General features: G+C 46.4%; 1 protein-coding gene across 11 annotated transcripts in view; it reads left to right on the top strand.

Annotated features, from left to right (window-relative positions):
- The window catches only part of TNIK (TRAF2 and NCK interacting kinase), a 144,991-nt gene that overhangs the window by 17,128 nt on the left and 115,507 nt on the right, over positions 1-12,356 (top strand). For all 11 annotated transcript variants that reach the window (XM_079315043.1, XM_079315037.1, XM_079315038.1 and 8 more), the window contains exon 2: positions 9,074-9,139. In XM_079315043.1, the coding sequence (XP_079171169.1) occupies positions 9,074-9,139 (66 nt within the window). The remainder of the gene's footprint in view (positions 1-9,073; positions 9,140-12,356) is intronic.

Genomic DNA, 12,356 nt, shown 5'->3' with positions numbered 1-12,356 from the left:
CTTGCTTTTTGCAGTGGTACCTTGTTTTCCACCCAGAGTGTCTGTCTTAACCAACCTTTTAGGCTTCCTGCTGGGTCTGGCTTTACTGGGGACAGCCTGTGAAATGTAGGGGAAAAGGTGAGAAGCCTTCCTTTCCCCTTCCAGACAATGTGTTAGCTCTTGGGTGAGACTTGTATTTCTAAATTGAAACATGCAAATTAACATATATTTGATATCCTTTTAAATAATTTTACTGATTTGTCAAGACAATTCATTGTAAAAATGAGTTTATAATACAAGGTTTTGGCAGCTTGTTGGTATAGTTGTGGGATTTGGGTTTTCTCTACAGTCTGTCTTGCAGAGTTCTGCTCAATAATTTTAAATTATTTGTTCCTCATGTTGTCCTTTGTTGAAACTACTGCCACAGGAGAGTTATCTGCCTTCCTTGCTAACCAGCCCTTGTAGAGCTGAGTGTGAGGAGCTGATGACAAGTGACAGGCTGTGGGTAAACTCTTTGAAAAAGCACAAAAACAGCAGATAACTCCATCTCCAGATGATGTGTGAAAACTGGGCAGATGTGAGAAACTCAACTGAATGCAGCAGGGAGGTGGTGTTTCTCCAGATGTGTGTATAGGGACAAGAAAATATTGCAAAGTAATGGCACCTGCTTTAATCTGGGGTTCAGGGGTTTGGAATGCATGCCTACATGCCTGGCTGTGTGCTGGTTGTTGCACAGATCTCTGCTGTTGAAAGCTGTAGTCTGGATTGTTGATGCTACAACCCTTTCATCCCTCACAAGTTTTTTGGTCAGCTCAGCCCACAACCATAACTGAAAAATAGACCATCCTAGTTTAAAAAAGCCAAAAATTTTTAAGATGGCTTTTCTTTTCTTGCTCCAAAATGCATCCGTGCGTTTTCAGCGAGATGCTCTCCTGTTTTAAGCCATCCCTCTGGCTTAACTCTCACTGCAAGGAGGGAGCAAGGCTGTCATTTCTTGGCAAAGGTGATGCCAGGTAGTGACCCCAGCAGCCTCCTGTGAGGGCTGGGGTGTCCAGCAGTGCCTCAGGAAGGTGCAGACTGGCTTCTGTCCCCCCTGCAGACACACAAGACAAAGCCACAAGCGTGACCTGCTGTTGGAGACTGAGTGTCTGCCTGTGTGTGAGAGGTGCTCCCTTCCCTTGGCATGAGCTTGGAGCAGCCTTGCTGTACACAGCCTCTCCAGGAGTGGGGTGTTGTGAGGCTGTAGCTCCCAAAATAGCTGCCTTGGTAAGTAATTAAAGCAACTCCTCTGAGACCCCATAAACCTTGGACAGCATTTAGTGGTAGGTAACGATTTCAGCTTGATGCAAATTTGCTGGCCAAGGTTGAAACTCAGAGGGATGAGATTTAAACATTTAGGAATAATATCTTATTGGTCTGAAACGACACGAATGACTTCCAGTGAGGAGAGCATCCAACTGCTGTGCTCTAATTGATGTCTGCATCCAAAGAAGTGTGGTACAGTACTGGTAGTGACTTCAGATCTTCTGAGGGCTATAGATGTGATTTATAATTGGCACTGCAGCTTTTTAGAGACACTGAGCTCAGCCAAGCCTTTTATATATTGGCCTGTTGAAGTTGTGTGCTTGAATTAGGCATATGTTGAAGGGGCTGATGGCACTGAGGCTGAATTCATCTAGCAAGGCATTGAAAACCTTGGGGTTCACTTAGCAGTGCTTTTGCTGATGCTTCTGGTCTGATTGGCTTCTGGCTCTTCTAGATGAACAGCTCTGCTCTGAACTGGAAGGTGGGCTTGTCATACAGCTGCAAATAGTTCATGGGGTCTGTCCTGATGGTCTGTGGAATGTGCTGTAGAGCTTTAAAAGGGTGAGAGGAATGGCTGCTTTGGAGGGAAACCAACTTCAAATGAAGAATAAGTACAATGGTGTTGTCTTGAGGGTGATTGAATATCTCAGCATTTTCTTTCTGTGCTTAGACTCAGAGGCCACATGTTCATTTTCATTAGCCTCAAGTCAAAACTCGCTGTCTTTTGCTTGAATGGCATCAGGAGAGATGGACTCACCAGACTGGTAGCCATGCTTTTGAAGGAGTGGGAAGGAGGCATAGACCATTCTTGTTTTGATTAATGTAAATGTGTAGCTTGTGGGTGGCTTTTCCTTGGCCTGGACTGCTCTGACATGCAATGTTGGAGAAAGGTTAATTTTATTTATGTCATTGTTGTCCTCTCCTGATATCACTAGTGCATCTTGGCCTGTGGGAGCCACCATTTGCAGTGCCACAACTGCATCATTTTGGTTGGAAAAAACTATTTTTTTCCAGGTCAGTATGTGTGTTCCTTATAGGCTTGAAGCTCCCACATTTCATATTTGTGGAGACAGTACAGAATGGCTGCTTTTTCTTTTGACATGCTAGAAAGGAGAAACTAGGTCAGAAGAACTCTAATTTTGTGTGTGCAGGTTTGAGTCTGTGAGCAGGAAATCTGGAATACTCAGTTTTTTGTAGCTTCAGTGGCTTGGCCTCTGCAGAACCAAGTGGGAATGAACTGTGTATGTGCATAGGGGATTTTGTATTTTTCTTCCCTTAGCACTGATGTTGGCTATTCCTTTGCTGGCTGAGGGCTACAAATCCACACTTACCTCCTAAATTAAACAGGTAATAGTTGAAGAAGTAATACAGTTTTATTGACTGAAAAGCCCAATGTGGTGATTAGTTCTTATTTAATTTTGCTGCTGCCAGGTATTGGCAGGTCCTAACATTCTGGAAAGAAAAGAGAGACTCACATGGTGGCTGGAGCTTTATTGCAGTGAGAAGCTGGGGAGGAGAATGTTGGAAACCTGAGAGAGTGGATTTGTGGTTTAGGAAGGGGGAATGGACAGGGCACAGATGTGGCTTTCAGTAGGACCTGGAAGAACATCTCCTGGTGAGATGCTGCAGAGGAATGGCTCAAACAGATTTGTAAACTGGCTTCTCAGCTGTCCAGCTGTGAATTTTTTCTTCTGCTAATGACTTAGCCTTGAGAGCAGTTTTTCTTAGACTGTGTAGTAATGCTGTTTCTTGACTAAACATCTTCTTTTAAGTTACAGAGCTGAGTGTTTGGGGGTGAGGGAGGACAAACTGCTTCTTCAAAATGAAAACAAAGCCCTTGGGGAGTTCATTATTACTCTTCCAAGTAGAGCAGCTTGTATTGCTTGAGTAGGCAGGAGGTGCAGTGGTAGATGGCATTGATGATAGCTTGTTTTGTGAGTCTCTGGATGGGTGGGCGAAGGAGGGGAAGGTACCAAAGCTAGCAGGAGAAGAAATGAGCTTAAGCTATCCTGAGTAACATCCAATAGTCCAGCATGGTTCTGCTTCATTGCTTGGTTTTTATCTCAAAAATAACTGTGCAGCCTTTTGAGATATTTTGCACTGCTTTTATTAATGAGCAGACTTAGGGCTATGTCTGTGCGATTGAAACTCGTACAAGTCATGTCCCCAGCCTCTTTTTTAGAAAGTTCCCAGTGACTCAATCAGTATTGTTGCCTTGGCCTCTGCCTTGCTGCTTTGTTTGCTGCTGTCTGCAGCTATATTAACAATCCTCTCCTGGCTTGTGCAGTCCATCTTCATATTACTCACAGGGCTGTTAACTAGAAGTGCCTTGGAGATAGAGACAGCCAGCTGATTACTAAAAAGCAGCTGTGTCTTCAAGTGCTCTTCAAACCCCTCTACTTTTCTCTGAACTGTGTGTCATTTGGGGTAACTTCCCCAAGGTGATCCAGACCTTGTTTTGTCAAACTTCACAAGTGCTTCAATGCCTGCTGTAGAAGCCATACAGAAAGTGTTGCAGAAGGAGTGAACTGAAGCACCTTCAGAGGGAATAGCAGGGGACTTGGAGCTTGAGGTTACTCGGGTCCTGCTGCCTGGGAGATTGATGGCTGTTTACAGGGCTTCTAGAGCTTCCTGCTAACATGAGAGGTGGATTCACAGAGCATTGGCCTTGGGGAAGTGAAATCTGGGCAGGGTACAGTGTGAGAACTAAAGGCTTCATCCTTGTACTCATTCCTTGCAGTGATGCTTTGCATAATCAGAAGTGCTACCCTGATGATCGTTTTGCCTATTGAACTTTATTGCTGAAAGGTTTCTCTGTCTCTCCTGCGTTTCTTGCAAAACCTTTCTCGCATTCTAAATCAAAGATCTTCCACTTCTGGTTGGAGCTTGGTAGGATTGGAAGACTCAACTTTCTCCAGGCAGCTGACACCTCAAGACAGCCACTTGGGTTGACAGTGCTGCCATGCCAAGCTGTGTGATGCCAGGTGGGCTGTGTGGGTGCCATGGCATTGCCATTAGTTTACAAGAGCCAGCTTTTTGGGAAGAATGACCCTGTGGTGCTTCCCAGTGCCAAAATTTCTCCTTGTGGCTGCCAGGACTTGTCTAGGCAGAGGAACCTGCACACAGCCCTGGGTCTCATGTTGAGGGTGATGAGTACATGGCTTTGTAAGCCTGCTTTGGTTTTTGTGGGATCTTCAGTTGAGGCTGTTTTATTATGGAGATGTAAGGCAGAGGCTTATATATCCTGATGCTTGGGAGCTTTAGTTGCACAGGCTTTATAGATTGGTGGAGATTAAAAAAACTCTTCTGATGCCACAGAGCTGCTTTAGCTGTTTCGTGCCTGGGGACACTCCTCTGTTACTGACCCATGACTGTGCTGCCTCTGTTTACATAGTGCTTTTTCCTTCTCTGGGGTTGTAACATTTGCTTAATGACTGGGTAGCTCCATGATTTTTGGCTGGAAGTTGTCATTAGCTGCTAGAATTGGGGGACTAAGTGCACAATGATTACAGAGGCTCCAATCTCTGATTTCCCCTCCTGTGCATCCACAGCAATCGTGGTTTAATTGGTGTGCCCCTGGGTTCCCCTCTCCTGAGAGCTTTCCACTGTCTCCTCGTGTAACCCTTCCTGTTACATCCCTTTTGTGTGGGCTAGAAGGGAAAAAATGAACCTCCTTCAAGGAAAACAAGCAGATTTGGTGTACAGGCTGTGTATAAATATTTCTTGGTTTTCTGGACACCTGCATGGAGGTATTTGAAGATGGCTAACTTGTGTTCTGCTCACTCAGCACTCACCATAGCCAGCACTGATACACACCTGCAGCGCTTGGCCCTGGTGTGGATATTGCTCTCTGAATAGGCTCCTCAAGCAAAGTGTTGGTTCTTTTGTGCCTTGGACTTGAGACATCATGGTATAGTCAAGGACTATTTTCAGCTTTAGTTCTGTGGGGCCTGGGTTAGGCAGAAGGGAGGGAGCAGTTTTAACCAGGAACCCGTGAGCACCACTGTGCTCCCTGCTGATAAGCCTTCAAAAGAGAGGCTGGTTTTGTTACTGAAATTTGAATATATCCTGCTTTATCATCCACACACAGAAGTCCCTTTTCTGATAGTGCACCAGTTTCAAATACACTGTATATTGAAATATAGTGAATTTTTTTTCCTTACCCATGATATTGCTGGGAAGGATGATGCCTCTGTGTTTTTCTGTGTCTCAGTCTGGCTTTAGCTACTGAAATGTTATTGCCACTGATTTTTCTTGAGAGGTTACTAGTAACATAACAATTTCCCACTTGAATTTGAGCCTGTCCTGGCTTTATCTGTGGCAGCATGGTCATATCCTGGCACAAGAGAGCTCAGGTCCCAACCCATCTCTGCCTGGAGGAACACTGGGTCTGCACAGCCCTTGCTGCTGGTGGCACTCTGAAACATTTCCCATCCCATGGGCACCTGGAAAGTTCTATTGAGTGTTTTGTTGCTTTATGGAGAGCCTGAGTTTTCTCTTGTGCTTTGTGGCACAAGTGCTAGGGAGGAACCCTACTTTAGTCAAAGGGATCTTGGCAAAGTCCTGCTGCTACTACAGCTGTACAAATCCTTTTCTTGTTATAGTGAAGCTAACATAGAGCTGAAAATTATTTGTCTTAAATGCTGTCTCCCCCCCAACCCCGTTTTAAACAATGCACCTTCTTTGCCTACACTAACAGCTCCCCTCATTTTTTTCCTTTTATTTGTGGACTTGTTATTTAATGCAAATGGTTTCAGTTACACGAGGTACAGTAGTTCTTGTGAAGTCATTCTGGGGTGTGGGAAGAGCTGGCTGCAGCAGCCTTGTCACCTGTGTGTCCCTCCTGGATGGAGGAGAGGGCATCAGCAGCAGGAGGTGGGTGCCAGGCTGGAAGCAGCAGTGTGGGATGAGCTTTGCAGCCACCCCCAGCCAGAGCAGCCCTGCGCTGCTGCGAGCCCTGATCTGCAGCACAGGCTATATTTGGTCTGAGATTATTCCCTGCTTCGCCTGGATTGGTCCTGCTTGGGGCTCTGCAGGGTGGATTTCTTTTTCCCCTGGCTAACATCACCCATGCTGTGTGTCTCTCTATTTTTCTCCCTCTCTGCCCGTTCCAGCCTGCCAGAGCTGCTGTTGCTGCTCTCTGGTACCTGCTGAAGCATCTCAGCAGGGGCTTTGTGGGATGTGCAGGATGTGCCCCTGGTCCCAGGGACCGCCTATTCCCCAGCAGCCATTAAGATGCAAATCTCTTTTCTGTGTAAGAATCGGTCCAGGGGAAGCCAGTGGGAAGCAGGGCTTTATTTTTCCTTGCCCATACCATCCTTTGCTGCATTTTCTAGAAAGGCTATTAATAGCATATTATTGCTGAGTTCTAATAGTGGCTCTTGGGGAGAAGCTTTTGCCTTTGCCTGCTTTATGGGAGGAGGGCAGGCTGAGGAGAGCAGTGTGTCTAGGAGGAGAGATCCAGCCCCCTGTGCTCCCTGATAGTGCTGATGCTCCCAGCATGTTGGTCTGCTGAGGTGGAGCAACAGTCAGGGGAGCAGTGTCACTCCTGGCTGTGCTGGAGATGCCCAGTTACCTTGGCAATGCTGGGAAAATGCAGGGAGAAAACAGGATGGAGAGGGGACATGGCAGCAGAGAAACTGCCTGGCTGCTGGGAGCTGGAGAGGAAGGTGTGGGTTATGGGAGAGATGGGGGAAGCACTCCTGACACAGAGCTGCCCCTGGCTGGCACAAAACTGACAATAGATGTGGGACTGGCATCACTAAACAAATGATGTATGGACTCAGGCAAACTTGTTAGAACCACAAAAGTGACATTTGCACACATTGGAGCAGTGAGCCTAGGATGGTGGGATGGGGTGCTCTGTAGTTTGAGGATTTGTAAAAAGATGTTGGAAAACATATTGCAAAGAGGAGTTCTTTTTATCAGAAATGGCCAGCTGCATCCCTGGATGTTGCTCCAAACCTCCTAAGCATATGCCCTAGGCACAACTTTCTTCTGCCTTAATCTCCTAGTGAATATTCAAAAATAGATATACTTGTAGCACTGGAAAAGCCTCTTTCAGAGTTGTTTCAGCACTGCAGAGAACAACCCTTAGGAAAGAAACTCAGAAAATAAACAGCAGCTGCTGCCATGTTTCCCGCTTCCCCGCCTCCTCACCCAGTGTGGAAACCCGGTGTTGCTTCCCTTTCCCATCCATTCCTGGCATTTCCCTGCCTGCTACCAAGGCAGCAAAACTCACAGGCTATCCACACCCAGCTGAGATGCTGCATGTTGGAAACCTGTTGTGCTGCAGCTTCACCTTTGCCTGGCCCAAGTGTCTGGATGGAGGTGTGTTTGCACCAGGGCAGGAGTGTCCTCGAGCCTGCACAGCTTCCCTGCCCTGTGCTGCAGATGGTCCCACTGAAGGCTGAGTGGGGCTCCCATCCCAGGCAGCCTGAGGAAGCTGGTTGTATATGATGGAGGAACAGGCAGAAGGGGGATGTGGCATTTCTGACTGATGACCCTGTCACAGAGCTGTGCCAAACACTGGCCACTTCACAGCAGCACATGTTCCTGGCTGAATGGAAAACTGCCCCAGCCGTGTCAGGACCCAGATTAATTTATTTTTGTGGCACTATTACTGGATGAACCTTGCTTCTCAGCTTTCAAAAAGATCCAGTGTTTGACTTTTGAACCCAGAAACATCTTGAGTTCATGCAGCTTTGTAATGAATGAAACCTCAGTGTCTGTAACGGGGTGGTGAGTGTCCATCTCCTCTCTCCTCAGGAGTGCTGCTGCCTGATCCTCCTTGGCCTGCTGGAGCTGGTAACTGACCTGTCTGCATCCCCTAGGTCACTGGACTCATTGGGATGTCAAGTCATCCAACAGCTCAAGTAACTCAAAACCCAGCAGGGAGGATGAGGATGGGTGGTGGTGTGGGTGGTCACAGGGGCACACAAAGCCCCAGGATGTCAGGATACCTCCACATTCACCAGCTTCCAGGGGGATTGTGCTCTCCAAAATTGGAGTGATGAATACAGGAAAAGGAGGAGGAGCAGGAGAGTATAAATAAAGCTTCTTAAGGAAAGGGGGAAACCCACCAAGAGGAGAAAATAGCACCACTGGTTATTCTGTCTTTGTGTCTTTCTTTCTTGTGCTAGTGGGTGCATATGTGTGTGTGTGTGACAGCACTTCCCCTGGCTGGGCACATGCCAAGAGCAGGAGGATTTGGGGACAGGGTTTTGTGCTTTGTCACCTTTACAAGGTGTTGTGTCCCCATTTACCATTGCCTTACATCTGCTCATCTCAGCTGGGATGTCAACAGCCAGGATATATCAAACAAAAAAGGCCTTTAGACCTGGTAACAGTAATGCTGCTGACCTCAGGAACAGACCTGGAAACCCCTGCTTTGAGCCCCAGAATGGCATCCTGCCAGTTAGCTTGTTTTATTCCAAAACTGGTACATAAGAAAATCTAACTTTTAATAACAAATGTTTGCTGTTGCATTTAAGGCATGCACTGAGTGTTCATGGATGGATGGATGGATGGATGCTCACTCACAGGCACCTGCCTGGCATCTCCCAGCCCAGGTGCTGGAGGTGGGCAGGTCTGTGGCTGCCCACACAGGGCTGTCACCTGGACAGTGCCACACTTCTGCTCATTGTCCCTGTAATTCCCATCCCTGGTCTGCCTGAAAACCTTAAACCACTCAAAACCCTTGTCAGAGAAATGCTGATCTTCATAAAGCATTCATTTTTTCAGAAGGCTATAAATATTGCTTATTTAATATTCTTTTTTTCTCTCCTAGGATCCTGCAGGAATCTTTGAATTGGTAGAGCTCGTTGGCAATGGTACCTATGGGCAGGTCTATAAGGTAAGAGTTCCAGCTGAAGTGATCCTGCTTGCCTTGGCTGTGTGTTGAACATGGAGCATCCCAGCACATCACCTTCACTAGGCTTTGACTATTTCAAACCTGACAAGAAGCCTTGATGAACTCTGACCTTTTGGTCTTGTGTGCAAGTACCATGTAGCACACAGAGCTCTTATAATAAGCAATTCACATTAGTTCTCAAACTGTCACAAGAAAATGAATTGCTTTTTTTTTTCCCCTTTTCCCCCAGTTGCTTTTTATTGATTAGATGATGAGGAGGGAGTGAGAAATCTGTGCTTTAATAGCTAAATCTTGATCTCTTCTAAGACCTGAGTTTACAGCTGCAATAGGCTGCCAAATGAGTTTGCTACAGTCTAGTGCTCTGCTTGCACACAGGCTGGCTGCTGGTTCCTTTCCACTGTCAGGAACCTGCTACAGGAATAAAAACACTATTATAATGTTTTTATTGAAGTGCCTGTTACAGTCAGTAGAATTGCTTTAAATTTTTCTAATATGTAGAAGCAGCAATCCAGATGAGAATAGTGAAGGGACTGGTGGAGAGCAGGATTTTAAAAGCATGAACTTCTTTACAAGAATATTTAAAATGCTCACCTCTGCTATATTATATCACCTATTCCAAACACAGCTTGGGGGATTTCCAGACTTTGTCATTTTGGTGGGGTCTTTTTATGGACTATTTTTGTGCATTTGGAATGGGATTGAATTATTTCAAAGTCTGGGGTTATCTGTGTTTATGTGTGGTGGGGAAATGTTTCTTGTCATGGTTGCTTGAGGAATTTGCCAACTATTTTGGTTCTGCTGGGAGTCAGTACCTCCCCTGAGCCTCATTCTCCAAGAAACTCCTGTATGTGTGGGCACAAGTGCTGTGTACACGTGTACTCATGCGTGTGTGGGCACACAGAGATCCTGTTTACCCCTCATGCCCATGTTTCATTTTGACTGTAGAAAAGAATATACTCATGTGCTCCTACTCTGTGGTTTTGGAGACACAGCTCTTGCTTGTCATGCTCTAAAAGACAGTGAGCTGCCCCTGCTGAAGGGAATGGTGTTTGAAGAGCCACAATTCCCCCATCCTCCTGCTGCTGTAGACTAATCCTGTCAATAGAAGGATCAAGAGATTGAAGTGAACTGAAGATGAACTGGACCTTCTGGAGTTTTAAATGTGTGATTTTTTTTAACTGAAACAGATTTTTTTTTTTTTTTAAAGTAACAAAAACAAAGGAAAAACCACCCCACCCCAAAGTTGTTCTTATCAATGTTATATTCCAGAGAGCCTTCCCCTCTGGTATTCATTGTTTTCCCACCATGTGCTCCCTGCCACGGGAGCTCCCTTCTGAACTGTTTTTCTTCTCAGCTGCTAAAATAACGGTGGAAGGTGACCTAATTTTAACTGGTTCATATTTCTAACAATCTGTGGAAACTATGTGCCTGCAACAGGCTTTTCAAAGCGTTGTGTTTTTGTGGAGAGCAAAAAAAAGGAAATAAGCTGGTGCTGCTGGTTGTGTGGCTCAGCTGATCGGGTTTCCTCTTGCCGGGTTCTATTCTTTCTGTGTGTTACCTCAGAGGGGAAAAAAACCACCCAGAAATGTCCCAAGTGTAGGCTGAAGGTTTCTGTGTTCCTTTTTCCCATGCTGTACAAGGGGAAAATCCTCCTCCTAACTGTTTTTAACTTGCTGGAGTAACCGGATTGTCCTCGGTGTGATTCACGTGGTGCCGGTGCCAGACGGGATGGGGACGGGGGTGGAGGGGAAAATGCTGCTGTCCAAACCAAATTAGTAAGTATTGAGGTATGAGCTCAGGCTAAGCCTGACTTCACAGCTCTCTTAAACTGAAGTCCTGGAGTAGCACACGCTCTATAAACAAAAGGAGACTTTGATATAAAACATACATAAGTGTTTATGGCGTCCCACCCTAAAACCCAGCGTGGAAATAAGATCTCTGCGATTCTTTTTCTCCAGATACCACCGCTGTATTTATCTCTTGCAGCAAAACAAATGGATCAACTTTCAAGACACACAGACCTTCTGGCTCCATTCTAAATCAGCCCTTAGAAGTGATCCATACCTAGGAGCAGCATCCTCTGTAATTAGATGGTTGTTCCACTGCCATTTCCAAAGCCCTCTGAGACAGGGCTGGACTGTCCACAGAATCATTTAGTTTGGAAAAGGTCTTTAAGGTAGAGTCCAGACAATAACCTAGCATTGCCAAACCCACCACTAAAACATGTCCCTGAGTGCCACATCTACACATCTGTTAAATCCCTTCAGGGTTGGTGACTTGCCCTCTGTGCTGCATTACCTGAGGTGCCCCATTGCTGTGTGGTGCTGCCAGCCTGAGCTCCCAGCCAGGAGCAGTCACCTGGTGAGCATCACCCCCCCCTTCTCATGGCTGGTCCCTTTCTGAAGCAAGAAAAGCAACTTTGCTGTTGGAAAGAAGCAGAAGTGGGATGTTTATTCCAGGCAGGGGATATTGTTTATGTCTGTGTGCTACAGCCTCGATGTTTTCCCTAGAAAATCTGATATAGCAGCTGTGTCTAGCACTGTGCATGGCCACCTTTGTGCTGGAGACTAAACACCTGGTGATAACCAGAACCTGGGGACAAAATGTGCAAGGTACAAACTTGCCATTGATCCCATGGGATAAAGGGCATGGTTATGTTCTTCTGACAGCTGACAGAATGAATGATGACAGCCCAGCAGGTTGAGAAGCCTGAGAAGTTTCTGGGAGTACTACAGTAACAGCAGCCCTCAGAGAGCAGGGATTCATGGAGCCAGCCTCAGCATCTGTACTGGTGAGGCAGGGGAGCCCCAGCCAGAGCACACACCTTCTCCTTGCTTGTAGGAGGAGAGTCCTGTTGGCCAAGCCTGGTGCACCTTGAGAGTTCACAGAAGGAGGGCACCCACTGCCAGAGCGTGTGCATCAGGATGCAGCTGCTGCTGCTTTGATCTGCTTTCTGGGTCATGGTTTGAAGATCCCTTTTAGGTGGTTCACAGTGCTTCTGTGAGTCAGAGCCTTGTTCTCTGAGCCTTGTGCTCGAGGCAAAGGCAACTGGTTTGATTTGACCTCTGTATTTTCATGCAAAGGTCTTCCTTTGCTCAAGACAGCAGGTTAATATATCTCTCTGGTTCTTCCTAGCTCTGGCCATATCCCAGTGATACCTGGGTACTGCAGGAGCTCTCAACAGTGACCTGCTCTGCTG

This window comes from Erithacus rubecula, assembly GCF_903797595.1.
Source record: "Erithacus rubecula genome assembly, chromosome: 11".
Lineage (NCBI taxonomy): Eukaryota > Metazoa > Chordata > Aves > Passeriformes > Muscicapidae > Erithacus > Erithacus rubecula.
Note: the sequence above shows the minus strand (reverse complement) of the source record. Positions and strands in the feature narration are given on the sequence as shown.